Consider the following 25,166-nt stretch of genomic DNA (forward strand, 5'->3'; position numbering starts at 1 on the left):
TTTTTTTACAACAAAATAACTACCTACTCTAAGTTTCATAAGAGAACAGAAAAGGATGAACACTGTCCAATCTGATGCATGGAATGAACCATGCAATAGCATCGTATACTAACCTGCAGCCGAAATCAGCAGATGTGCATATGTGTGGTAATATGTTCAAGTGTTCCGAAGAAAATCCGATTCCCGAATCTCCTGTCGGGATTCAGATATCTTTTCTGAAGATGGCGTGTCAGGTATACACGGTTTTCACACCTCGATCAAGTATTTGTAACAGAAATTCTCATCAGCTCGAACCTGTTTGTCCTTGAGGAACCAACCTCTATCACGTAGTGGAGGGCTGCGAAAATTTCCCTCTTTCTTATCTGTGTTGCATCCTGGTTTTCAAATCTGATTTTGGAGACAGAGAAGTCGTCGTCTACTATGCTACCATCGCCGTTAGAGGCGGACTTACCGTTACATTAGATACTTACTACCTACTTTTTTTCTCTAAAACAACACTTTTGAAGGAAGCATGCCACGAAACGGTCGTATTTATATGTAGCCAATCAAAATAGATACTGTGTATCACCATGTTATGAAACATTCGTGTGCGTGTGGGGGGAACATCCAGTCAATGTTCCCCTCGTGAAGGTGATGGTCGACATTATGTTCCTTCTCATATTTTCGATGTGGAGTTTAAATACTTGTGCAAAAGTAAGCTCTCCCCTGTTGATTTTTCAAAGCTGTTTAATTATGGGCTTTCTTGCAGAAAAAATCTGATAAAACGTTAATTAGTGACCGTATGCCTCGTGCAGAACTAAAAGTGCCGAATTCAAATCAGAACCGTATATTGAAAATCTTGTATGAGCCAGAAATGGTAGTCCAGGAGCAAATGCCAATCACTGCCGAGCCAATCCCAGCCACGAATCAGCCATCAGAGGATCAGAGGTCAGTGCCACAGATCACGGATCAAGTCACGGATCAGCGCACTACTCCTGCGAATGAAGGTAAGAACAACTTTTATGAGAAGCAGTACATTTCGATCTCATGCAAAAAAAAAACACTTATGATGAATGTAGTTGGTCAGAAGTCAACTAAACTACAATTCTACTGCATGAACGTTGGAAAACCGACGGTGAGTGACGATGCGGGAACGTCACCCACTTGTGTATGCCCATAGTGATTAGATTTCAGAGAGAAGAATCCCGTGATATACAAGTTATTCTGAATTTTCAAGTTGATGACAAGTTAAGAGCTAGCGATAGGGCGGGTGTGGCGCAGTCGGTTAGAGCTCTGTAGCTCTGTAACCACACGATCGATGGTTCGAAACCGCCGTAGTGGCAACCAAATCTTTCATCTCTCCGGGTCGATAAACCAGACTTGTCTGGGAGGATAAAGACACTGACTTGATCAACGACTGCCCCCCCCGCAAGTCACTGTGTAGGCCAACGCGTGCTCAAAACCGATCACGAACGATTACGAATTGCAGTAAAACGCATTGGCGCATCCCAACTGAATTGATACGCCAGTGACCTAATCCTTTAAGAGTTAGCGGCGGTAGCCGGCAGTACCGCAGCGTTACATGCCGCTAGTTTTTCAATGCTCATGCATAGTATTGCATAGCCTTACAGTTAATTAAGAATCATTACCACCTGATTAATTAGCGAGAACATTGTGTGAGAGTTGGAACTAAACACAGTTCGTCTTCTTATCACATTAATGACGAAGATTCTGCTATAATGATATACGGATACATGCAATTGTTCATTGATTTCGTAATATAGTACGTGCATTATCATGATATATAATAACGGCTTATTCTGTCACGTGTATGTGTGTCACGAAATTCGAAAAAGGGGGTGCGACGGGTCCATCGGCGTCGGATTTGCGCGCCGGCGCCAGATAGCCACGATATGGGGTGAGACGGGTCCCGCGACATCCAAATGGTGCGCAATAACTTCGTGTGCATGTCCCAAAAGGTAAATGGAATGTTTCAGCCGTGGCCACTGGGCGCGTTACTTTTCACTTTTATGACTCCTCCGCGTGTCTATTTCCTTCTCCATTCGCTGCAAACGGCTGCTTAAATAGTAGCGAACAGTTTACATGATCTGACGTAGAACGTTATCTTTATCAGTAGGATAAAGTCTTTCACGTCATTTTGTGCTAAAACATCATTCATTGATAACTCTTGGAGATGAACAGAAGGCAGACCCAAATTTCGAGTAATACTTTCAAATTGTGTCTACATTATATTGCTATCGACGGAGTCTTTGAAGCTAAAGTTTGAATATCCTCCAAAAGTAGAACTGAGGCGGTTAGAAAGAAAACTATGAAATCTTTTGCCTTTATTTATAATTAAAAAAAGATGAAGAAAGAGTGTTAGAGATACACAAGTCTAATTTCGCAGCAAAGGGCACTAATATTGATTTTCGTTGATCAGTGAAGGGGAGCGAAGCGAACACCACAGAACGTTTGAAGTCCGGCTTTAGCCGTACGTTCAGACTGGTATGTGCATAAAATGGGTAAAATAGGCACGCGTATGCAAGTTTGATTGTTACCTGCACGAGAGTGTCCCCCCCCCCCCCCTTGTAACTAGAACGTGACTTTCGCGGTCAAGAAATAGATCGAAAATATATGTATACTTGTGTGCGCTTAAAAAAAATTATCATTGAATATTTTTTCTTGTTGAGAGAGCATCTTTCAATCACGCTTCTTGTGGGAAACGAGTGTATAGAGATGTAGAGACATACTGGATTTGGACACGAACAGATGCACTCGTCTGATTTGGAATAAACAGAGAATTATTTGAAGATTGCAATATTTTACCAAATAGATGAAATAGAACACGTGTGTCTTTAAGGGACGTTACCTTCACCAGGATTTGCACAGAAGAGTGCAGAAGAGTCTCCAGCATTTATTCTTCCTGGTCTGAGTTATTCGCGTATTTTCATTCTGGTCTCAATTCTGAACAAACGCTACTTTAGACTTGACAAACAAGCAGTCGCTGAATACTATGAAATCAATGGAGGTAATATTTAGAATTTTCCATGCGAAAACTAACTCTGAAGAGTGAGATTCTTTTAGAACAATTTGTTTATTGCTCTTATTATTAAGCATCACTGGAAAGTCATATTCAAGAGTGACAGTTGTTGGCAGATAAGAGCTTCAATGCACGCTATAGACGTGCAATGCGGATTTTCTAATTCAGAGCAACGCAAAAAATATATGCAGCAAATTGAAACAATCCGATAAACTCAGTGACATCACAGCATATCTGTGGTTAGGAGAAACCTATTTAAAAACTATTTAGAATCTATTTAGAAACCTATTTCCTATTTAGCTTGTTGTTTTGTTTCTTTTTAAAGGCATCATTCCACGAATCTGGATTGGAGTATTCGTATACGGGGTCGTAGATTATGGGGAGGAGGGTGATTCCGTTCATTTCTTCCTAATTGCCGTACAAAACGACGTGGAAAAATCGAGCGTTCCTGCGCACTATTTTCTACAACAAATTCGAATGGAGCGCGCCAGCTCTGTGCGGCGCCGCATCTTCCGGGCCGTTTTTTACGGCGATTAGGAAGAAATGGACGGAATTACCATCCTCTCCATAATCTACTATCCCGTATACGAATACTCCACCTGAAATCCGTACCACCTCGGATTCGTGGGGTGATGCCTTTAACTGTCGCTTAAACAGCATGAATTAAGAACATTTTTTTTTTCAAAACGGCGGTCTCGATATTGACGATGTTAGGATTCCCTGGCTAATAGATAGGGGTCTGGTGTGGTTCATGAATATGGACGGGAAGGTGAAGACAGTGAAATCTTTGTAGCGCTCGAAAACAAACAAAAATGTTAATTTAAAAGGATTTTGCAAGGACCACGTAGTGGCATTTATGCGCCATCATTCGAAAAAAGGAGAAACTACCAAAAACATGACCAGAAAGAACTGCGAGAAGCCTGTTGTGCTTGAAAGAGACTAGCAAACATTCATATTTCCTGACGGCGTGACATCTGACGCCTACACAGCTAGTTCGACACCGACTTTATACTATTCCATTGTTGCATATTTGTAGACTGATCTGGCCTCATTGCAAGAGAATATCAAACCATTTGGATCGAAATTTGGAGGAAATGTTATTGCTGGCAGTAAAGGTAGATCATTTTTTTGGTTGAGGGTACTCGCTCGTTTTAAGATTGATAGTAGAAGCAATCAGTTCATACTATATTTAGAAACAAATCAAGCGATTGCGGTAAAGTCTGGTGTGGAGAGTGTGGCGTTTGCTTCTAAAGGTGTAGAAAATGTTATTTCTGGCAGTAGAGGTAGATCCTGTTCTTTGGTTTAACGTACTGAAGCATGATGAGATGGATAGTAGAAAGGATCAGTTCATACTACATTTAGAAAACGAGAAGTTAAGTAACGAGAAAGTCAGTGCGGAGAGCACCGAGAATCAGGTAAATCGTAATAATAAAGAATCACAGATACGGGTTATGAATGGATGTATTTTACAGAGTGACGACACTGATGAAACTTGTGAAACGCAAACAGTTGAAGAAGTGGTAAGTGTGGGTATTTCAGTGTCCACCACAGAGGGATCCTCAAAGAGAGAGTTTAATTGAAGAATACAATTGCAATATATAATAAAAATTGAAGGTCCACGTTTATGACGCTGATTGCTATAGTCGGATGAAAACGACATGAGGTTCGGCTCAGTTACGTGAGCGAATGCTCGTGAAACGGTGCAGTGAAGCTAGCGGATGGTGGGACCATCGCGAGCTTCAACTATGCGTAGTGTAAGTCAGGCCCCCATCTCTATCCCATACGCTAGCTTTACCGCGCCGCTTCGCGCGCAGCCACTTACCTACCTGCACCGAGCTTCATGTCGGTTTGATCCTACCATACCCGCCAGTGGTGATCCTGGTTGTAGTAAACACAATCAGTCATCTGAGTATGCTATAGTACGTACGAACTATATAACTTGCACATTTATACGGCAAAAGGTACAAAGATGTTGCAAAAAGATGCCGTCGTGGAGCACACTGCCAGAGCCCAACCTAAATAGCTCAAGTACCCAGAGAGAGCACGAAATCCTTGACAACAACTCTCCGTTTCGTCACGCTAAATTGCCTGACATTGTTGACGTGAGAGTACTCGAGTATTTCGGTGTCGATTGGTAATTCATGTAAGACACCAACCCTCTCAGGCTATGGGACAATTGCGAATAGATGGATTTGTGCGAGCTTTCGAGCTAGATTGAGAAGACTGGCCATATTGATTGACTGAAAATATTTTGAGATGAGACGCCTCGGGGGAAGTGCGCGTAACTTCCTAGACGATAATATCAGCACACACACACTACTTTAAAACGAGGAAAATTTGATGCACGCATTCTATTTCAGAAAGGATCAACAAACTCGAAGGAGATTCCGCTGGACAAAACTCCTCTATCAGGGTGCTCTCCAAGATTACAGGAAGTATGGCGATTTCAACAAATCCATCACGTTAACTTCCTATGTTCCTTTATTCCCTCTGTTCAGGATAGTGACGGTATGGAAATGGGCAGGACGCAGACGTCACAAGTGAGATCCCTATCATGCTATATAATAACGGGCTTATTCTGTCACGTGTGTGTCAGTCACGAAATTCCAAAAAGGAGGTGCAACGGGTCCACCGGCGTCAAATTGGTCAGCCGGTGTCAGATAGCTATAGAATCGGGTGCGATGGGTCCCATAGCGTCGAATTGCTGTGCCATAGTGTAATAGATTCGCGCAGAAACTTCGTGTGCAGAAGGTAAGCTTGACGTTGCAACCGGTTCATATCCGTGGTCACAGCTCGCTTTTTTCACCTCTATGACTCCTCCGGGTGTCTATTTCCTTCTACGTTCGCCTCAAGTTGGTAAAATGCCTTCTCCAGAAAGTACAAACAGGACTGCAAGCGGCCGCTTGAATATGATCTAATAGTTTACATGATCCCACTTAATCTTTATCACTACAATGTTGCCGGTTACGTCATTCTATGTTAAAACATCATTTTATGATAACCGTTGCGAGAAAGCAGGAAGAAAACCTGCACTTAGGCTAATGTTTTCGATTTCTATCTTTATTACATTGATATCCAACAAGTGTTTGAAGCTGGAGTTTGAATGTTCAATGTAATGTAAATGTAGGAATGACGCATTTCGAAAGAAAACCACGAAATCTTTCTCCTAATTTTATAACAAAAGAAGAAGGAGAAAGCGTTGCTAGAAAACACAATTCTAATTTCACAGAAATGCCACTAAGATTAATTATCATCGAATGCAGAGAATGCGACGAAGCAAACACCACGAAAAGTCTGTGCTACGGCTTTAGCTGGACGTTCAGACTGGTTCTGATAATTATTTGACTAAGGCTATATATGATCTCTCGTTCATGTGAATCTCAGTGTTTGGGATTGCAGCGGTGAATGGAAGAGTTACCAACAATTGCTTTATGACTTTATGACAAACTTTATGATAATTGCTAGAGAGCATAAACAAAACATTAATGCTTCATGGAGTCAGCCTAGAGTAGCTGTGACTAGGGACTAGATAAAGGGAAGAAAGAAGCGAGCTCCGCAAATGTTTCGCCAATGGGACCTAAGAAGAGGAAGTACTCCTCAATGGTAACAGAGAATTTAGAGTTGCCAATACGTGTAATCCAAAATGGTTTTAACTATGACTATGAACTGTTGTAGAATTGATCCGAATGTAAAATAGATCACATGGAACAGATGTCATGTAATTTTATTACATTTTAGGATGAGTCAAGCGGTTTAAAGAAGGTTCGACAGTCTAGAACTACTTCATCGGTGCAGCGTTTGAGATTATCAAATGAAGTATGATTGGATGATCAGCGCAAACATTTTACTTGAATTACATACCAATCCTCGTTTTTTTAGCATCCCGATTCTGTGGAGTTAAATAGGACGCAGAAATCACCGGTGAGAAAAATCCTCTGTCCTCGTAGTAATTTGATCTGTTTATAACACATGAGTTCGGATTAAACGCTCAGTTCCAACTCGAAATTGTGGGCATAACTAAATTAGATACAAATATCAACAAAAAAGTTATACATAGACAAAAAGGGGACATTAACACCACAATAACTTTTGTCCTTAACCTCTTATTTATTTCTATTTATATTATTTTGTTATTGAATTCATTGTTATTATTTATACATGAAGAATCTTATAGGGACAGGAAAGATCTTACTCACAAGATTTTACACATTTCAGAGCACCAAAAGTTTAGAGCCGTTAAACATCACCTTGATCACCTACTCCCGTTGTTCTTTGAGCTTGTCAAGCTGGCTCCAGTAGTCATTACATTTGTCCCGATCGTATGCCAAAGTCGCTCAATGGTTTTGCCTTTCGTTCGGAACACGAAGAGCATCGAAATTTTTCTTGAAGGACTTCGTTAAGAAATCGGACTATAGAGTCGGCGGTCTTCCTGTGGTGTGCTTAATACCGATTGTCGTCGAAGTGCATCACGTGTCCGATCCACCTTATTTTGCTTTCGTTGGGAAACGCCGTATCTCTAATCTTTGATCGCTGACGTAGAAAAGAAATTCTAATCCCATACCTCTCCTGTGTGAATCCGAACACTACTGTCATCACTCCTCTGATTGCGCGTTCGATGACGCTCACGGCGTTTTCTTCCTGCTTGCGAAGTACCCAGGTTTCTGAAGCATAGGTCGAAGTAGGCACTATGATGGTGTTGAAAAGGTGAGGGAGCAGGGAGCCAGGTGTTCCTAATCTTCTTCTCTACATCCTCGATTCTCTTATACGCTTCATGCTTGTCCATGCTGCTCGTCACCTCCTGCCTCTTCATGTTCACTTTATGACTGAGAAAAGCGTAGCTGGTGAATTCATATATATTCCTTCCGTTGAGCGTAAATGGCGGATCTTGGACCCATCCTTTTCGCATAAACATCGTCTTTTGTAGATTGAGCTGAAGATCGATGCATCCACATGTTTCATAGAATTTCGCTTGGCTGATCCCAATTGTTTTCAGAAAAATCAGCATAGCGCAGATGGTGTAGCTGCCGGGTGTCGACCTTCACTCTCATGGCGTCCCGTCCCTGCTTTTGCATTGCGCTCTCGAGGGTGGTCGTGAATATTTTAGGTGAAATCGTGTTACCATGTCGGACCCCTCTCTTCAAGTCAAATATGATATTTCCGGTTGTGAAGTTACTGTGCAACTGTCGAAGTACCTTTATGTACTGAGTAGGACGCTTGATTGTCGGAAAAGTTCATGACCGCTTCTGTCTAAACTGAGTCGAAAGCATTCCACAAGTCGACAAATGAGACAGAGCGACATCTTCTATCCTTGTGATACCTGCATGTGTTTCGAAACATTGTGAATATAGTCTCTCGTGCTGAATCCTTTTCGAAACCGAAACTTCTCTTAACTCTTGTTAAGGATTACTCTCAAAGAACCCGGAGATGGTGAAGAGTGAGCCGATTGGACGATAGTTGCAGACGTCATGTGGATCACTCTTCTTAAACAACACGGTTTGGTGGTTTTCCACTGTTCAGGAACCTCGGATTCCGACAGGTAGAGTGTAGAGAATCTTGTCACACTGTTGATAAGAACTGGTGGAAGATCCTTTAGATGTTCAGACTTTGTCCTGTCGTGACCGCGTGCAGTAGGATTTCTGGAAAACATCCTGGGATTAATTTGTGTGTCTTCCCTCAGATGTTGAGAAAGCAAGTGGGCATGGCTGTCCAAGAATGTAGAGTAGAATTCAGTATAGAAGTCGTGGATAATTTTCTGCATTCCTCTTCTTGATGCAATCGTTGTTCCATTCGGGTACGGAGAGAAGTCATCTTCGTCTTGCAATTGGCGAAATCTCCGTGGGCACGATGATGCCCTTTTCCACCTTTACAGCTTCAGTTAACACCTCTGCTCTTATCTCTTTAAGGTCTTCTTTTATGCCCTCTCTGCAAACTTTGCGAGCTGAGACGTGAATTCTTGCTTGCGTGCGGCAGGTGCTCCTTCACGCTGTCATACTAGCTCAACTGCCATCTGCTAGTCTGCTAAGAGATCCCGCTTGATGATATTCCTAGAACTTCGCTCTCTTCGCGGCGTTCTCTCTTCTCCATGTGAAGGAAAATCTTCCTCGGAAGAGACGATGGTCCCATCTCGTACAGAACTTCGGTACAACAGCGAGAGCTGTCAGGCAAAATCTTTTACTTTTACTCTGCTAATATCACGGCAACGCGGCTACTGAGGTAAGCGCAACGATTTGGGCTCTTGTGATTTTTGTTTCCGGATGTATAATCTTATGGGATGATGGCCTGCCCTGGATGAGACATTTGAGTGGATATGTTGCAAGTGTTCTGACTTTCCAGGCTCTGACTAAGGCGACAACTCCGAAACGTAAGCCGTAATAAAGACTGTTAACAATCTTGGCTATGCTTGACATTGTCAATCATCAATTTACTCTTCTCGTTTTATTCATCGCGATAAACTCGGAAAGCCTCTTTCTTTGCTGATTCCACTGTTGGGCGTGAATCTCGATGCGAACTTACTCAATCGTTCTTCTCGGGCCAATTTTGGCATTGAAATCACCAACAATGACCCTGTGGAAGGTATGGCCTTCTTTATAGAACATTTCTGGACCGATACTGAAAGCTTCGACATCTTCTTCGTCGTAGCTTGGTGTTGGAGAGTAACTAAAGAAGATAATCAAAGCTGGCGTTAAACCACATTTTTTCGTTCGGAAACGTCCGCTTCGGGTCGTGAATTTTTTTCAAAACAGTCGTTGTTCTCTGCCATACTGTTGACAGAGATACTAACTCCACTAACTCCTCTATTGTCTCGTATTTCGAAGTCTCCAGTATCATATATGGCGTTCAGTAGGTGACTTCGTCTCGTCTGTCCAATGACTTTGTGCTTATTCATCCTGGCTGGCATCATCAGATCTTCATTGTGCGCTCCTTATGCAAGCGTACGTGCGCTGTAAGTATAGATCGCCATCCTAACCCTTTTCCGTTTCGAAAGCCTAGATGACTTCTGCAACCCCGTCTTTCCTGGCGCTACCGTACCACGCTTCCCTCCGCAGTCAAGAAACTCTTTGTTATTTCTGCGTCTAGCATATAATTTTAAGGCTCATGAACAGGTTGTCCGCCTCTAGTCATGAGTTTTGAACGTTTCTAGCGTTTAGAACGTTTCGTCTTTCCGGAGTGGACAAGTAGAGCTTGTTTCTTGGAGGCGACTCCAAACTGCCTCCTTCGCACCTTCCAGTCACTTGATCTCACTAGCTCACTCACTGGCTTTGGCCGGAACGACGTGCGGGATTCGAAGATGTCTTGAGTCAATCCTCTCACAGCGGGAACAGGGAGCCCGTCTCCTGAATCCACGAACGTCTCAGGGCAGGCGCAAGTTCGCTTTTGCTCAGTGGTCAGCCCTACCCACCACCTAAGGACCTACCACCTGGCCCCAGGACTAACTTACTGTGATCTCTCTTGAGAGAGGTTCATGGCCGCTAACCAAAACCAAACTAATCAAAACATTACTCAACCGCTTCCTCCAGTTTTTTTTTTACTTCATAGGATGAATACGAAAAACATTCATCGAAGCTCTTTTTTTATTTTTCTTCATACTTATTCGCTGCCATTTCCATCTATTTCAATCTTAACTGCGTAAACCAAAGCCTCTACAGCATACGACTCTAGAGGAAGAAAACAGTCCGCATGTTTCTGGACTTTTTACGGAATTCTAGAAGAACAGTTTTCAGAAAAAGTCGCGAAAAAACATCGAAGTACTCAGAACTCCTCCAACAGTACAATCTTTCAGGATATCGAAAAATGTATGTTGGCGTTAGAATTTTCCAGTTCGACTCTTCTTTTGACCCACGTTTTTCAGAATTTACACTGTACGGATCTAAGCAACACTCAGAGGTCACTTCTAAACAATTTGTTTTTTTTTTTTAAACTACAGGCGACATGTCTTTTTCTTTCTTTGGAAATTAGACTCGTGAAGAAACATCAGCATTTGTTTCTACCAATACCAATTCTTCCAACAAAAAAAAATAGGGAACAAATATTTCCTTTCACTGATCATTCCACCTAGTGAGAAATTTTTCGAGCAAATATTAGTTGTTACAATGGTGAAACAAGGAAGTGCAGAAGCATAAACAAGATAGATATATCGAACTAAATTAGAAACAATTAAAAGCTAATTTTCTTCAAAAACAATTTAATAAGTTAATTTTGAAAAAATTGAGGTAGAATTCACTTATTTACAGTGAAAATTTTTCCGAGAAGCAGGAAATATACGGATCCAAGTGAAGACAAAAGTACCTGAAGACTTGAACGTTGCCGAAATTTGTTAATATAGTAGAAGGCTACATGTGTTTTGAATTAGTCCGAATATTCAATCGAAAGAAATAAATGATTAAAATCTAATAGAATTTTTGTTCATTATTTTATACTTTGGGCTTTTTTTATTTTTTTTTATTTTTATTAGGTTAAAGTGCGAAGTTTACCGATAAGTTGACATCGGTACCAATTTTTGTGTCATTTGTTAACTTCATATTTACAATTAGCTTATGTACAGCTTGAATTCTCTAATTTACAGCTAAGAATACTATCGTTTTGGGGAATTTTTAGTTTTTTCTTCTTTCTTTTTCTATTCACCTCCTTTTTCCTTTCGTTCTATTCTGGATGAAAACTTTTAGTAGTTTTTCCTTTCGAAAATAAGAATAAGAAGAAAATCCATAAGAAAATCTCTATGACTGGATTGTTGAAGCCTTTACCGTGAATAGTGTACGTTGAAGAGGTGCTTGATGAGCACCCTTCTGTCGTCCAATGTTTAGCTATCATTGCTATTATTTACGCACGCTAAGTACTCGACGAGCAATCGAAACTGTTCGTTCAAGGGCCTAATTAGACATATGGGTAGTGTGCGCGTGCGCGTCGTTATACGCGACGTCCTAATATGACCATGTATACGGTAACTCGAAGAAGTGAACAATGGATGACACAATATTTCACAATACACTATGGCCATAAAAAAAAAAATTGGAAGAATACGGTAGAGAATTTTTTAGTTTACCTGGATGGGAAAGTACAGGATCCACCGTAAGACTAGGAAACTACAGAAGAAATCGTAAAAATCTATGAAAGAAACTTCTTCTCCGGAAAAAAAGAAAAACTTCTTCTGTGACTTGGAACGGAAAAAAGACAGTTTTTTTTCTTTAAAATTGCCAATCAAAATATAAAGTGAACACCCAAAATGTATTTATCTTGGCGTTTCAATGTCAATATATTTTAAAATATGTAATGAAGGAATTGAAGGAATTTTTATGAGCAAAACAATGCAGAAAGGTGAAAAGCAGTGACCATTTAAAAACCATACAAAGTAGATCTACCTCGGAATATTAGTTTAGCTTTGATTTTGTTACCGTATTATTTAATTTTCGGCTAATATGAAGTGTAATTCCGTAGAATGGCAACCACAGTCTTAGAATCTGATTTAAAAAAAAATTGAACCTAACTTGAATCAGAATTCTACGCATTCACCTTTTCAGATTCTTTGATGCTCTCAAGTAGACCAAGGTAAAAAAAAACATTTTTCCATAAAGTACAATTTGTCTAGCTTTTTCTCTGATGAAAACATGAAATTCATTTTTTTTTAAATTTGAAACTCGAATTTTGCAAGGATCGTTGCATATATTACATATAGTATATATATATATATATATATATATTATATATATATATATATATATATATATATATATATATACGGATCCGTATAAGTTTACAACGAACGTTCTTCCACACCCCCTGGTTTTAATAATACCTTGTAACATATTTTTTTTGTACAGTAATAGCTTAAAAAATGTACTCTACAGTAATAGCTTCTATACTACGGATAGAGGCCGTTGTAATAAACAAAATAACACAACAGGCACAGATCACAGGAAAATCTTTTAAAACCTTTAGAAGTCAGTAATATCTGTTGCATTCCAGATATAAGCGAACTCAATTAGAATTTCTGGAAATATTCATGTTGAAGCCGTGAATTCGACACCTTACTCCAGAAATTTTAGATTTTTTTACAGTATTTTAGCAACTCCTGCCTTACATATTTACGATGGTCTCATACACATTCGCTACATGTTTTTGATGCAGTTCCGCTAACCTCTCTGAAGTTTTTTTATTCGACTTTTCCGTAACCTTTTCTTTTTACAGATCTGCGAACCACGAAGGGACTTATTGGTGATAAATGAGTAACTTTTCAAGAAAGCAAACAAACAGAAAGAAGTAAGCAAAAAAGTGGGACCACATCAAGTCAGTTGTTGGCAAAAACTCAGTTGGCATTTATGGAGAGTCCCAAAAATAACTACTATTACAGATTATGAGGCTGGAAGGCACCTAAAATCCTACATATGTAAAGTGCTTCCACAACGGTTTCCCTCTTCATAGTGGCGTGGAGGTGGACGTCGATCTCCGATGGACAACGGGGGTACGTCATTTGGCAGATTTTCCCATGCTGAGAACGAGGTGCCGACGTCTCCGACATTTCTAACTTCTCCGAATCCGAAGCTTAGCTGAGAAGAAAAACCAATGCCACTATTTTTCACCGTCTCATTGACACTACATACTTAGCATACTTTTAATTTTATATATCATTTTTTCTTTGTGTTTGATGGATATCACCAATAATTCTAAAAGAAATTTTTGAAATTAGGTTTCCATGACAGTGTAACGTGGATGATGGAAAAAAACACATTCATTTTCATCAACCTATCAGCTCTAGTATTGAAAAATGCCCAATTGCTTCTTTCATTTACATGTTGTTGTCCTCTTAGACTTATTAAGTATTACTATTTCTAACATAAGCGTTTTTTGGAATTCAGAGAACTATGACCAATATACTCACAAATAAGTTTCAACAAAAATCGAAATAGCTGCGATCGTTTCATATTGAGCGGTTGATCAGAAAGAAATGGAAGGACACGTATTCTACAGAATTACAACCGAAGAAAAGATGTACTACACAAAAAACTGTCTTATTAACGTCAAATACATTTTTTTCTAACATTTTGTTTTTGGTCGGTGGTTTTGTTCATTTCGTGTCGAAAATATTCACTACGAACTCCTCAAATCCGATAAGCAACGTCTAAAATTAGTTGAATAACAGGGTTTCCTCTTTCATGTTTTTCCTCGCCTCTCTTTCCTCTTTTTCCTTTTTCTTTTCTTTTTTCCTTGCCTCATGCTCTTTTTTCTTTTCGCTTCAAGCCAGAATGTTTTCGCATCTCCTTCAAGTATCACTTAATACAATATCATCAACATTTTGTGGATTACATGTTTTCAAATCCCGACAATTTTTCTGGATTTTTCTGTTTTTTGATCATGTAGGTTAGGAGAAATATGTATTTCCGTTTCTAACTTCCTTAACTCTAACGCTACGTAAAAGTTATGATCAAATTAGGAAGTTTTTACAACGATTACAACTCTTATCCAGATATATTTTGGGAGATCATTGAGATCAAAAACAAGAGACACTTACCTGAGATCGCCTTAATTAAGCCAGGATAATACATCCTGTGCGACTCCAAACAAGGAAGAATTTGACCAGATCTGATCATAGATCAATCCTTTCTAACCAGGTATCTTCTAAGCTATTTCTTCCGATAAGCTGGTTATTTTTTCCTACTTGGATTGTATAGCGAGAAAATTGTTGCGTGATCCTTGACATAACAGGCAGCTTTCACTCACTGTTCACTCACTTGTTCACAATTTAATTTAATAAAACTTGAAATCGACGGATTTTTTAACTGGATCTTATTAAATACTTATTAAAAATTATAGAAACTTTCTTATTACTGTGTATTTATGTACTAATTACGCTCTTACTTATGTATAGTAATTAAAAAAGGATGTGTAGATCCGATTTGTTTCTGCTTTCGTGGGATCTGGTCCTTCAGATAATCCGATAGTTTATGCTACAACCCATGAACCCATGAATTCCTCGCTGTGAATGCTAAAACTTGACGTTGCGCTGAATTTTTTTTTTTTTTGGAAAACTGAGGTTTTCACTCTGGATTGAGCACTTGCGCTGAATGAGCAACAAAATATCAGCACCCAGCTCCTTTCCTGACTTCTGCTCGATCAATTTTTAACGGTATAATCTGCTCTAACCAATTCTCAATGGTGGAAGGATTTGAAATTTGGAAATACCTTTAAGACTACGTCTCGAAAACTAAGTTTAAAAAAAAAACATCAAAGATGTATAAAAAGGATGAATTTGTCTTTTTTCATAATAATATATAAAGTGCAAAAAAAGTGGTTTAAAAAAATGTTGTGCAATTTCTATTTTTTTTTTCATTTTTCATTCAATCATCGGGTCAAATTTTGGTCATATTTTAAGGAAATAACCATAGCTATATCGCTGAAAGAATGCATTCGCTGAATCCCGGAAAAGCGGAGGGAAATCGTAACACGATAGTGTGCTCATCCTCAATTTGTTACAGATCTCTGCTCCCACGCGGGATGGGACATCCTAGTGCCATTTATTTTTTTCCTCCCTATTTGTTTGCATAGGCAGAACGGATCATATGCCAGATTGGGTTGCTTTCGATTAGCACGATGGGTATGATTTGTTTAAGAAGCGAATCACGGTCAAGTGGTCCGTGCATCGACCATCAAGGCAGGGGCAATGGGTACAAGAAAAACCCCATATGATTGTGTTATTATTATTAAACCTAGCCGACATAAGGCCCGACTCATTCATTTGATGTCGTCGACTGGAAGCCATTGCTAATCCATGATGTTTGGATTTGGAATTGGCTTCATGGGAGGAAAAATTCTCCGGTCCATATCAGTACAGAACATTACAAATCTCCTCGGGTTCAGTCAAAAGTTTCGGTTTAATCGAATATTTTTAAGGTAGAAAGCTATTTAGATATTAGTTGAATTTTTTTCATCCGACAAAAAAGAAAAAATTCACTCCTTGAATGCCGTAGATGCTATAGAGTTCCTTGTTTAGGACAATTTTTCCTGACTATTGGGCTTGGAAGAGTAGATGCTCATACATCCTGCCAAGCCCGGCCAAGGTGTTTTTAATTTTTGGTCGAATGGAATACAAGTTTATTTGTTTACCTCGATAAAATGTGTGAATTAAATTAATTATTACTTAAATTGTGTGGAAGAAATTTAAAAATTGAAATTATATTTCAAAGGAGATTTGAAATTTGCATAAATTAACTTGGCTATGCCAAAAAAATAAAGTTAGAGTTGCCATAAAAATAAAGTAAATAGAATGAAGGAATGGAAAAAAAAATGACTGGATCTTCAGTGAGTTTCAGATTTCCCACTTTTTTTTCTCTAACTCTTGGACTCTCTGGCTAATCGATTATAGGAATTTACTCAGAAACGAGTGTTCATGTTCATGGATTCCACAGACTACGCATGTATACTGCATTTTAAAATATCTAATTTTGTGGAACCGAACACAAACATGAACATTAAATTTCAATCCACGTGTAAAAATAAAAAAATAAATAAAACCAATGCTAATTGAAGAAAAAATAAAAAATCTTAAGTAGAAGAAAAAAGTATCACTTTTGGAGTGAAGACGTTTGTGACATTCTAACCTATGACCATTTCCAATCAATATCCACTAGACATACTAGGCCTAACATCCCAACATCGATCAGTCACACTTGTGATAGGCAGCTGATGCCTTCTTTTCTTCTTTTTTTTCTTACTTCTCTTTTTTTTCACTGGTGAACATTTCTATATTATTTCAAAATGTATTTCGTAAGTAATTGTCAAATAAATGCTTTTCTAAAAAAATTACCACCGAGTTCAAACGAATTTAATTGGTTGAAGGTAACGAATTAAAGAAAGATTATCAATTATTTTTGGTGAGTTAAATAGAACTTTAGTCCAAGGCCACTAAAATGTTTCTATTTATTTTTCTATCTCTGTTTGAAGAAAATTGTGTAATTTTATGTGTTCTTAATATGTCCCTTATTTGTTTTTAATACGTAGATCTCCTTCGATCTCCTAAAGAGAGTATCCTTAGATGTGTGTGAACGATATCCACAACACAAATGCTACTGTCCTTGTAATGAATACGTAGACCTGAAATTTTGCATTTTTCTTCACTTAAATACCCAGGAATCACCAAATACGCTCTGTTCGTCCATGATTGTGTTCAGATCAAAAATTCTTAGGCACTTTGAATGAACTGGAGCTTCTATTCCTCCACATTTGCGTTGTTAACACTGTTTTGATCTATTTGTTCCTTGTTTTCATCGACCACGAGCGCCATTTGATAGCGAAAGCTACAAGTGGACATTATATCTTTTATTTTTTTTTTCAAAATTTGATTTGCCAATCGTGTTTCGCGAGCTGTTATGACAAAAAACGAATATCCGGAATTAAAAAAAAGATATCTAGAACATAAATTTGTGGGAAAATAACTCTGCAGACGACCTTATTAAAATTAAAACACTGTTTTTTTTTCGAAAATCGATGCAAATCTCATTTTTGGTGCTATGAATGCAAACTGGAATTTTTTGAACTGTCTATTTAATTTTTCTCATTTTTTTTTGAAATTATTTTTTATTCAATTCTTCCATTTCTAATTTACATTCATTTTTACATTTTCCAAGTCCCCTAAATAATTTTTTTTTCTCTTTTCTTTCCTTCTTCCTTTCTTTTTTCCTATATCACATATGTACTCGTTAAATCCTCGTAGTTCCTTCTAAGTAGGTGAAAGAGATGTGTTCGGAGTGATTTGAATTTTTTACTTACTAGCTGAGAAATTTAACTAAGGAGACAAAATTAAGTTGAAATTTTTACATCGGCGAGAAATACTTACAAATTTCTGTTAGGCTGTTGGGAGGAGCTTCAGGAATCCTATAGCCGAAGCCAGCTGCCGGCTCACACCGTTCACATCAGCCACCATTAGTTCGCTCTTCCTTAGCTTTATGCGCGCTTGACCCTCTTGACTTTTCCTCAATGTGCTATTCTTATCGATGCTTGCGTGCTAATGATATCTTAAACACCTGACATCCACTCCATTCCAGAAAATCCCATACTCATAAATTCTATACCAGAATCTTCCGGAAAAAAATGTCTTTTTACCACTACAACGACTTCGAATCAGAGCGCTCTTATCTTCCAGTGGAAAAAAGGATAATAGATACAACTCTGCAACGATAGATTTTCAAATGCTCAAAAAAGTTAGAATTTTTGCTAAAAATTAAAAAAAAGCCGATTTTCAAAGTTCAGTATCCAATAATATTCAAAGCTTTGTATTTACGATGAATTAGCTCTGTATAAAAAATGATAACTAGAAAGATTTAGCAAAAAAGAAACGGAAAAAAATCCTGGGAGAGGTGATTGTAACAGAAAACGTTATTAAATAAAGATATTTGTTAGCAGTCAGAAGGTCTTCTGCTATTGAAGGCACCTTTTTACAATAATCTTATTTTTAGACTACTTTTATAGTTCTAATTTTGATTATTTTGGAACAGATCTAAAGTCTGCTTTTATTTCTTCATTTTGTCCACTCTTTCCGTTCGAAAGAAAAAAAACCATGAACAGGCATCTACATAATCATTTTCCGAATGAATGTTCGAGTGGAATTTCATGAAAATCTGCTGTCTTTCAGGATAATTGGGGTGCTTTACGCCGCTCTTCTCATACAGTAAAAACAGATTACTCCTTCAGGATCTCTAACGTATTATCTAGAGAACTTTATGAAATTTTCAAAGTGACACAAAAGTTAGAATTTGTTCAACCACAAAATTTTGCTTTTGAAAAAAAAGAAGTTTTATAGAAACTCAATAGCTAGCATAAAGATTACCGGAAATTGGAAGTTTTGAATTTCGGAAGAACTCATAAAAATAAGCCTACGTTTAAGAAGCTAATTTATTTCTCTTTTTAGAATTTTTGTTCTGCGATACGATAATTACGTTTTCAGCTTCACTTTCCCTTCTATTTGCTCGATTAGAAGAGTGGAATACTCGAAGGATTTACAATTTTTAACCCTGCAATCCTCCAAGTTCTGGAATTTTCTCTCCGTGGTGTCCTTTTTTCATGTTCTTTTTTAGAAGAGTATGGAGGGAATCTCAAATGATTACAAGAAACATCTAATGCAAGATGTGCAGCCGTTCCTGACCGTTTCAAAACCATATGTTTTAAAATGCAGAACACCTGTAGGAAGTTGCTCCCGGATTTGTTTTTGTTTACAGCAAATATTCCGGAATTTCTACTGGGACCCAAAAAACGGTTACTGAGTACACGGGAGATTTTTGCAAATTAAATTAATTCAATTTAAAAGAATTAAATAGCATATGAGAGATTTTTGCGGCAAAAATGTCCATTGAAACATCATCACGAAAAAAAAGTGCAGTCAAAATTACACGAAAAACATTTTTTTTTCGTGAAATATTGGCTTGTTTAGAAAAAAAAAGCGTTCTAAGGAGAAAATGGAAAAAGAAAATGAGACTCAAAAATGAAGAATCATGTGAAAGATGTAAACATGTTCTTGAATCTAATTTTTTTTCGTATATAATAATTTTCTTGGACGTCAATATTGTGGTTAAAATCCAGAATGATGCCAGATCGGTTACTTGCAAAACTTTTTAAGTTTTGAAAAATAAATAAATAAGTAAATATAATCTTACATTTTTTTCTTAATAAAACTTAATAAATAAATGAATAATAAAATAAATAATAAAGAAATAAAGAAATAAAAGCATAATAAATAAAAGCTCTGGAGGCTCAATCTCCTATTAAATTTGAATTCGTTAAGACGATTTTGAACATAATCCATTTATTTACTATTTATTTATTTACACACTTATTCGTTTATTATGGATATATAGATGGACTCTCTGTGCTTCTCAAAATGTGCTGCATTTTGTGTGGTTGTCATCTCACAGCCAGCGAAACTATATTTCCATCCTACATACTTATGGATATAGCGATCCGGTATGTTACCACGAATTGCTGCGCGCGTGTGAGAACAGGTGGTGCGTATTGTTATCTGAAAATTACCCGCTTGTGGTAAGCACTTTGCATTCCACTTAATCCCCGTACGTACAACATCGTTTCGTACGAACGTACACCCAAATACGGAACACATAGTTTCAATAAACACAGTAAATCCCGACACATTGGTCCCAGGTGGAAAACGACCGTGTAATTAGTCGATCAAACAATGTTCGCTCTCGCGTTTAAGTGTTTACAAACGTTCGGACGCAACAGAAGCTTGTCATCAATATACATACTATCCGAAAGCTATGCTCTCACGGCCTTTATTTACATCATTCACAACATCAACGAACGAACGAACGAGCGGAAACAAACATAAACGAACCGCGCCGGGATCGGGGCAAATTTGTGGATTTGTCCGGTCCTAGAAGGAATGGTGGGAGGGGGTGAAGGGGGAGGTCGCTGCAAAAAATTACAGTATTCTATTAGGTTCACGCATAGGTCATGCGGTTTTTTTTTTCTTTTTGAAATTATTTTCGCACACAGAAAAAAAAGAGTTTAGCTCCGTGCAGCACGATATTTTAGCTTCCGATTCTTTCTCTACAAGATTTTTTTTCAAGTTTTTATGCTTTTAATAGTAATAATAATATTATTGTTATTATTAATATAAGTCTCTATGATTATTTAATTTTTGTTAATTTTTAAATCAGCGTTATGCTAAAAGTTACGGGATTTTTACGATGCTGACTGAGTACGTAGCGCTGTGTAATTCCATAAATTAATGTAATTTATGGATAATTCTGACGAGTACCGTAAACAACCCAGAGCGTTACCAACTTCGCGACTGCAATAGGCTCGTTACTATTTATTTGTGTACTAGTTAAAGAACACTATGTAAGTGGAAATTGCGAGGATTCCGTGGAAAGAGGGCCTCAATTTGTATTTCCCTCGTTATGTCCATCTCTTGACGGCTTTAACGGATACCTTTGCTAGGATTTATGGTGTTCACGAACGTTTTTTTCTTATTACCGTAAGAACCACGTAAGTCAATATTTTCGTTCTTCTTCTGCTATGCTAAAGAGCCATCCTGAAATCAATCTTTCAAATTTTTTCAAATCTTTCAAATAAATGTTTTGTTTATTATTTCTTCTTTTTATTATTATTATTCAATTATTAATGATGTCATTATTATTTATTGTACTTTTGTTATATTTATTATACTTATTATTATCCAAATTTTCAAATGTTTTATTTATTTTATTTATTTATTGTTACTTATGTTGTTCTATAGGTTAAAACTCATTCAAAAATTATTTATGAATACGCTTGGATTGATCACGTTAAGTAAAATTCTGGAAAGGAAGCTAAGCTAAACTCGGAAGTGTTTCCCCGGAAAGCTTTCTACCCATGTTTGAATTTGGCAGCGCGAAGACAAGTAACCGCAGAATTCCCTCTGTTTCCTGTTTGTGACTTACGCACGCACGCACGCAGTAACGATTTAATTATTTTCATGTTATTTTTGTCAAGAGAATCCAATATAGAACGAGAAAAAAGTAGCCAGAAAATGCTACAGAGCCGGTTAGCATAATAACAAGGTTTCTTTTTTCCAAGGAGTTTTTTTTTTCACTTACTCCTTAGTTAAGGATAAATATAAACCTAATGGTAATATAGAACTTTTGCGTGATTTGCGGAGCGAAGCCTGCAGAAAAATCTTTTAAAATAAAATTTTAGAGACTCAACAAGAAGAACTACGTATGGACATTGATGTAAAATATTTTTTTGTCAATTTTTCAGATTAAATTAGCTGTTTGTTATCCTCGATGGGATTTTTTGAACTAGAATAACATCGGTAGCCTAAAACCAACTGCCTGACGTATTTTAAATGATGCTCGTTCACAAATTTTTACTCAAAACATAATAGATTTTAATAATTTTTTATAATTTTTATAACTTTTTAATACATAATTTATCAATTTTTCATTAATGCAATTTTTTGCAAATAATGACACGGTTAACGATTATAAATGTTAAATAAAAATAAACCCCGTCAAGTTCCCTAGAATTGTCTAAATACACTAGGGCTTTAATCAGGAAACTATACCGTATTTACTTTTATGGTTAGCAAGCCTAAAATAAGGTTGAACGCTACACGGAAATGACTGCCTGAGGGACAATTTCGCAGTCACATGAGTCCAAGAACTGCTCTATGTACAAGAAAATGTAATTGGATTCTCACACCTACAATATTCCGTACGGGAACCTTAAGGTTTTGATATCCTGAATTTCCTTACAATTACAGAATCTAAGATCTAGGAAAAATTCCTCTCCACTAAATCCAGCATTCATTTTCTTTCCTGGGCAGTAGCTGCGGTAATTCATCGCCAGAAAACGAAAAACAACGAGGACCTGCATTTTTTTTTGCTTTTTCCCTCATAATTCATCTCAGTTCGATCTCTAGAGTTATATCTGGGGATCAGTCGAATTGTAAAGGTGTGCTTTATCGATTGAAATTAAATAATAAATCTAAAAATTAAATAAAAAATATAATTAGAATTTTTGAAACCTACAGCTAAAATATTTTTTTTACAAATCACCTGCGGCTACATATTAGCAAGGATGAGTCCGAGATAATTGTTTTCTGTCTGTTTCAGTGATCATTATGCTATATGATACCGCCGAAAAACCAAATCATACCAAGTTTTTCCACATATTTCTAACGTTGCACGGTTGCCAAAAATTTTCATGGAAAATCCTGCGTTGAAGAGTTCTCAAGAGTGGACTCAAGAATGTTTTCTTTACAAAAGTGAAACTTTTTAATATCAGCACTTCAAGGACAAACTAACCACTCAAGTTTCAAGTGCCACTAACACCATTTGCATCTGGAAAATTGCTGTGTGGAAATGTCTCCAGTTTGATTCTTACCATCGCGGAAAAGACGTTTTTTTTCTGGAGTTTTTTTCTTATTCGATTAACAGTAACCCATCGAACCCCTTTGTTGAGTACCGTAAGCAGAGATGGATCTAGCAGGGAACTCAAGCATACGGTGAAAGCAAAATTATTTAATTTAATGTTTTATACTATAAATACTTTATTATTTCTTGATGCCGTTCCACTTTATTAAAAGCCATACATTTTAGGAATATAAAATAAATCACTTATCTTGTAAATAAACTAACTTATTTGTTTTTCTCTTTTCATTTTTAATTATTTGGTGTTAGTCTAGCCTAACTTGTTGATAGGAATCTGTAAAACATTTTCTCAGGTTGGAAACCCAAACGATCTCTGAGAAAACCAGTAAAACTATTTTTATTTTGGAGGACGTGCATATTTTTGGGAAACTCATAGCAAACATTATGGCACATCAAAATTTCAAATTTAAAAAAAATGCATTTAGCTTTAATTTTTGGCCATGACCTAATACTTTATCCCAGAATTGCAACATACACAACTATGATACTATTCTATTGCTGCAATTATTGTTGAAAAATTTTAAATTACAGTTGCAGGTAGGAATGAAAAATTAATTTGCACAATTAATCAACTCTAAGAAAAGTTTATGGGGAGATCTTTTTAATTTTATTTGAAATTTATTTTGTAAATATTGGAAAGGTTATGAATGTAGTAGCGATAATGAAAGTTCACCAAGTATCAGGGGTTCCTTGTTAAAAATTTTTGTCAAGTTTTATCTTCAAAGGAAATTTTCCGGATTCAACAGAGGACCAATTAATAACAGCGGGAGAAAAAACCTTTTCTTCGTAGGTACGTTGAAAATATTTTTCCAGCTTTTTGCTGCGCAGAAATCCCACAATTGTGGCTTGGATTTATCCTGAAAGATCCTGAAAACGTTTGAGAGATATTACTATAGAATACTATTATTAATAAAGAATTATATTCCTATTAGAACTCATAAACTCTACAAATCCTAACAAAAAAAAATTCATTTCCACTTCCATTTTTGGCCATGACCTAACACTTTCTCCCGGAATTCATATTTCCGGAAGGGAAGCGACGATCATTTATATTCTAAGCGTATATGTTTGCTCTCGACCTAATCCCCTGTGTCATTGAGGCCTTCTTCGCTTCCCAATTATATGCGCAATCCGAACAGATTCTTCTTCATCGTTCATCCTCACAAATTTCTCTTCGCTATAGTCGTCGGATTCGGATTCCGTTACTTTTTTTCTCCGTCGCGCCCAGAAAAATCACGTCAAACTTTTCTGGCGAGTTGTTTTCGTTGGCCGCTCGCCGTCGCAAAGCACATTGAATATTCGTGGCTAGTAGTGTGGTGGTGTTGGTTGTTCTCCTCTTTTTTTTTCGGACTTTCGTTCGGACTACGACGACTTTACTCTTTCAAAACGACGTTAACTTGCGCGCCTTTCAATCGCGATAAGTGCTCGGACGCCTTTTCTTCTTTATGGACCTATTCAACAGAAGCTGAAAATCCAATTACATATGCTTTGAAACGCTCATCTGGGAGTATAACTACTGTAATCGTATCCTCCTCCCCCCAGGGGATCATGTAATCATTTCATTTCGAGCCGAATCGTCACTCGAAAAGATGACTGGAACCATCGTGATGCTGGGATCGTTCCGATCTAAAACCAACCATCCGATACAGAGACGATACGACGATTTTGTCGTTATTACATAGTAATTACAGGTAGTATAACCAGTTGGTGGATCGCGAAAAATGGGCGGGTCAAGTGTGGCGAGGGGGCGGGGCGATGCTGGCGGCGCAGGTTACGCGTCTACTACGACGACGACGACGTCGACGCATCGCAGGCCCCCTGCCCTTCTTCTTCTTCAACCGTTTCTGGACACGAGTTTCCCATAAAACATTGGGGAAAATTCCACTTTCTTGCTTTTCCTTGAATATTTCACGTGTAGTCGAGTTATTCTAGATTGTAATCCGATCCATTCCAAACTGCCAGGATATTTTCTTCTTCTTGGTTTCAAATTTCAAGGATTTTTAAAAAATAAATGTTTGCTTATTCATTGTCGTCGATGATTTGAAAAAGAGCTTTTTGCTTGGGATGGAGGGATTTTTTTTTTGAATTTCCATGAATTTCTCGAAGTTATATGATAGGATTCTTTTTCTAAGCTCAGCCTCTATTTTATGGACACCACAATAGTAGCACCTGGATTTTCTCATGACCTCTTTTGCGCTCAGACTTAGGTTTTTTACTTATTCACTGGAAAA

The 25,166-nt window shown here is 37.6% G+C and overlaps 2 protein-coding genes across 4 annotated transcripts; both read left to right on the plus strand.

Moving 5' to 3' along the window:
• Nucleotides 1-633: 633 nt before the first annotated feature.
• Nucleotides 634-13,232, plus strand: RB195_016188 (uncharacterized protein; the record flags this gene model as incomplete). 3 transcript variants are annotated; one of them, XM_064207228.1, is made up of 15 exons in its annotated part: nucleotides 634-693; nucleotides 749-986; nucleotides 2,840-2,905; nucleotides 2,964-3,007; nucleotides 4,056-4,134; nucleotides 4,213-4,302; nucleotides 4,382-4,434; nucleotides 4,492-4,539; nucleotides 5,380-5,454; nucleotides 5,518-5,559; nucleotides 6,758-6,835; nucleotides 6,899-6,940; nucleotides 10,741-10,812; nucleotides 10,869-10,903; nucleotides 13,202-13,232. In XM_064207228.1, the coding sequence occupies 15 exons, from the start codon at nucleotides 634-636 to the stop codon at nucleotides 13,230-13,232; spliced, it is 1,053 nt and encodes a 350-aa protein (XP_064063108.1). The 3 variants fall into 3 exon arrangements, with proteins under 3 accessions (XP_064063108.1, XP_064063109.1, XP_064063110.1); XM_064207227.1 differs by lacking the exon at nucleotides 13,202-13,232 and adding an exon at nucleotides 11,251-11,293; XM_064207229.1 differs by lacking the exon at nucleotides 13,202-13,232 and adding an exon at nucleotides 11,251-11,293 and having other exon boundaries at nucleotides 866-986.
• A 230-nt stretch (nucleotides 13,233-13,462) lies between these two features.
• RB195_016189 (uncharacterized protein) lies at nucleotides 13,463-24,838 on the plus strand (the record flags this gene model as incomplete). Its single annotated transcript, XM_064207230.1, has 2 exons — nucleotides 13,463-13,475; nucleotides 24,627-24,838. The coding sequence occupies 2 exons, from the start codon at nucleotides 13,463-13,465 to the stop codon at nucleotides 24,836-24,838; spliced, it is 225 nt and encodes a 74-aa protein (XP_064063111.1).
• Between the last annotated feature and the right edge of the window lie 328 nt (nucleotides 24,839-25,166).

This window comes from Necator americanus, chromosome V, assembly GCF_031761385.1.
Source record: "Necator americanus strain Aroian chromosome V, whole genome shotgun sequence".
In the NCBI taxonomy this organism is placed as follows: domain Eukaryota; kingdom Metazoa; phylum Nematoda; class Chromadorea; order Rhabditida; family Ancylostomatidae; genus Necator; species Necator americanus.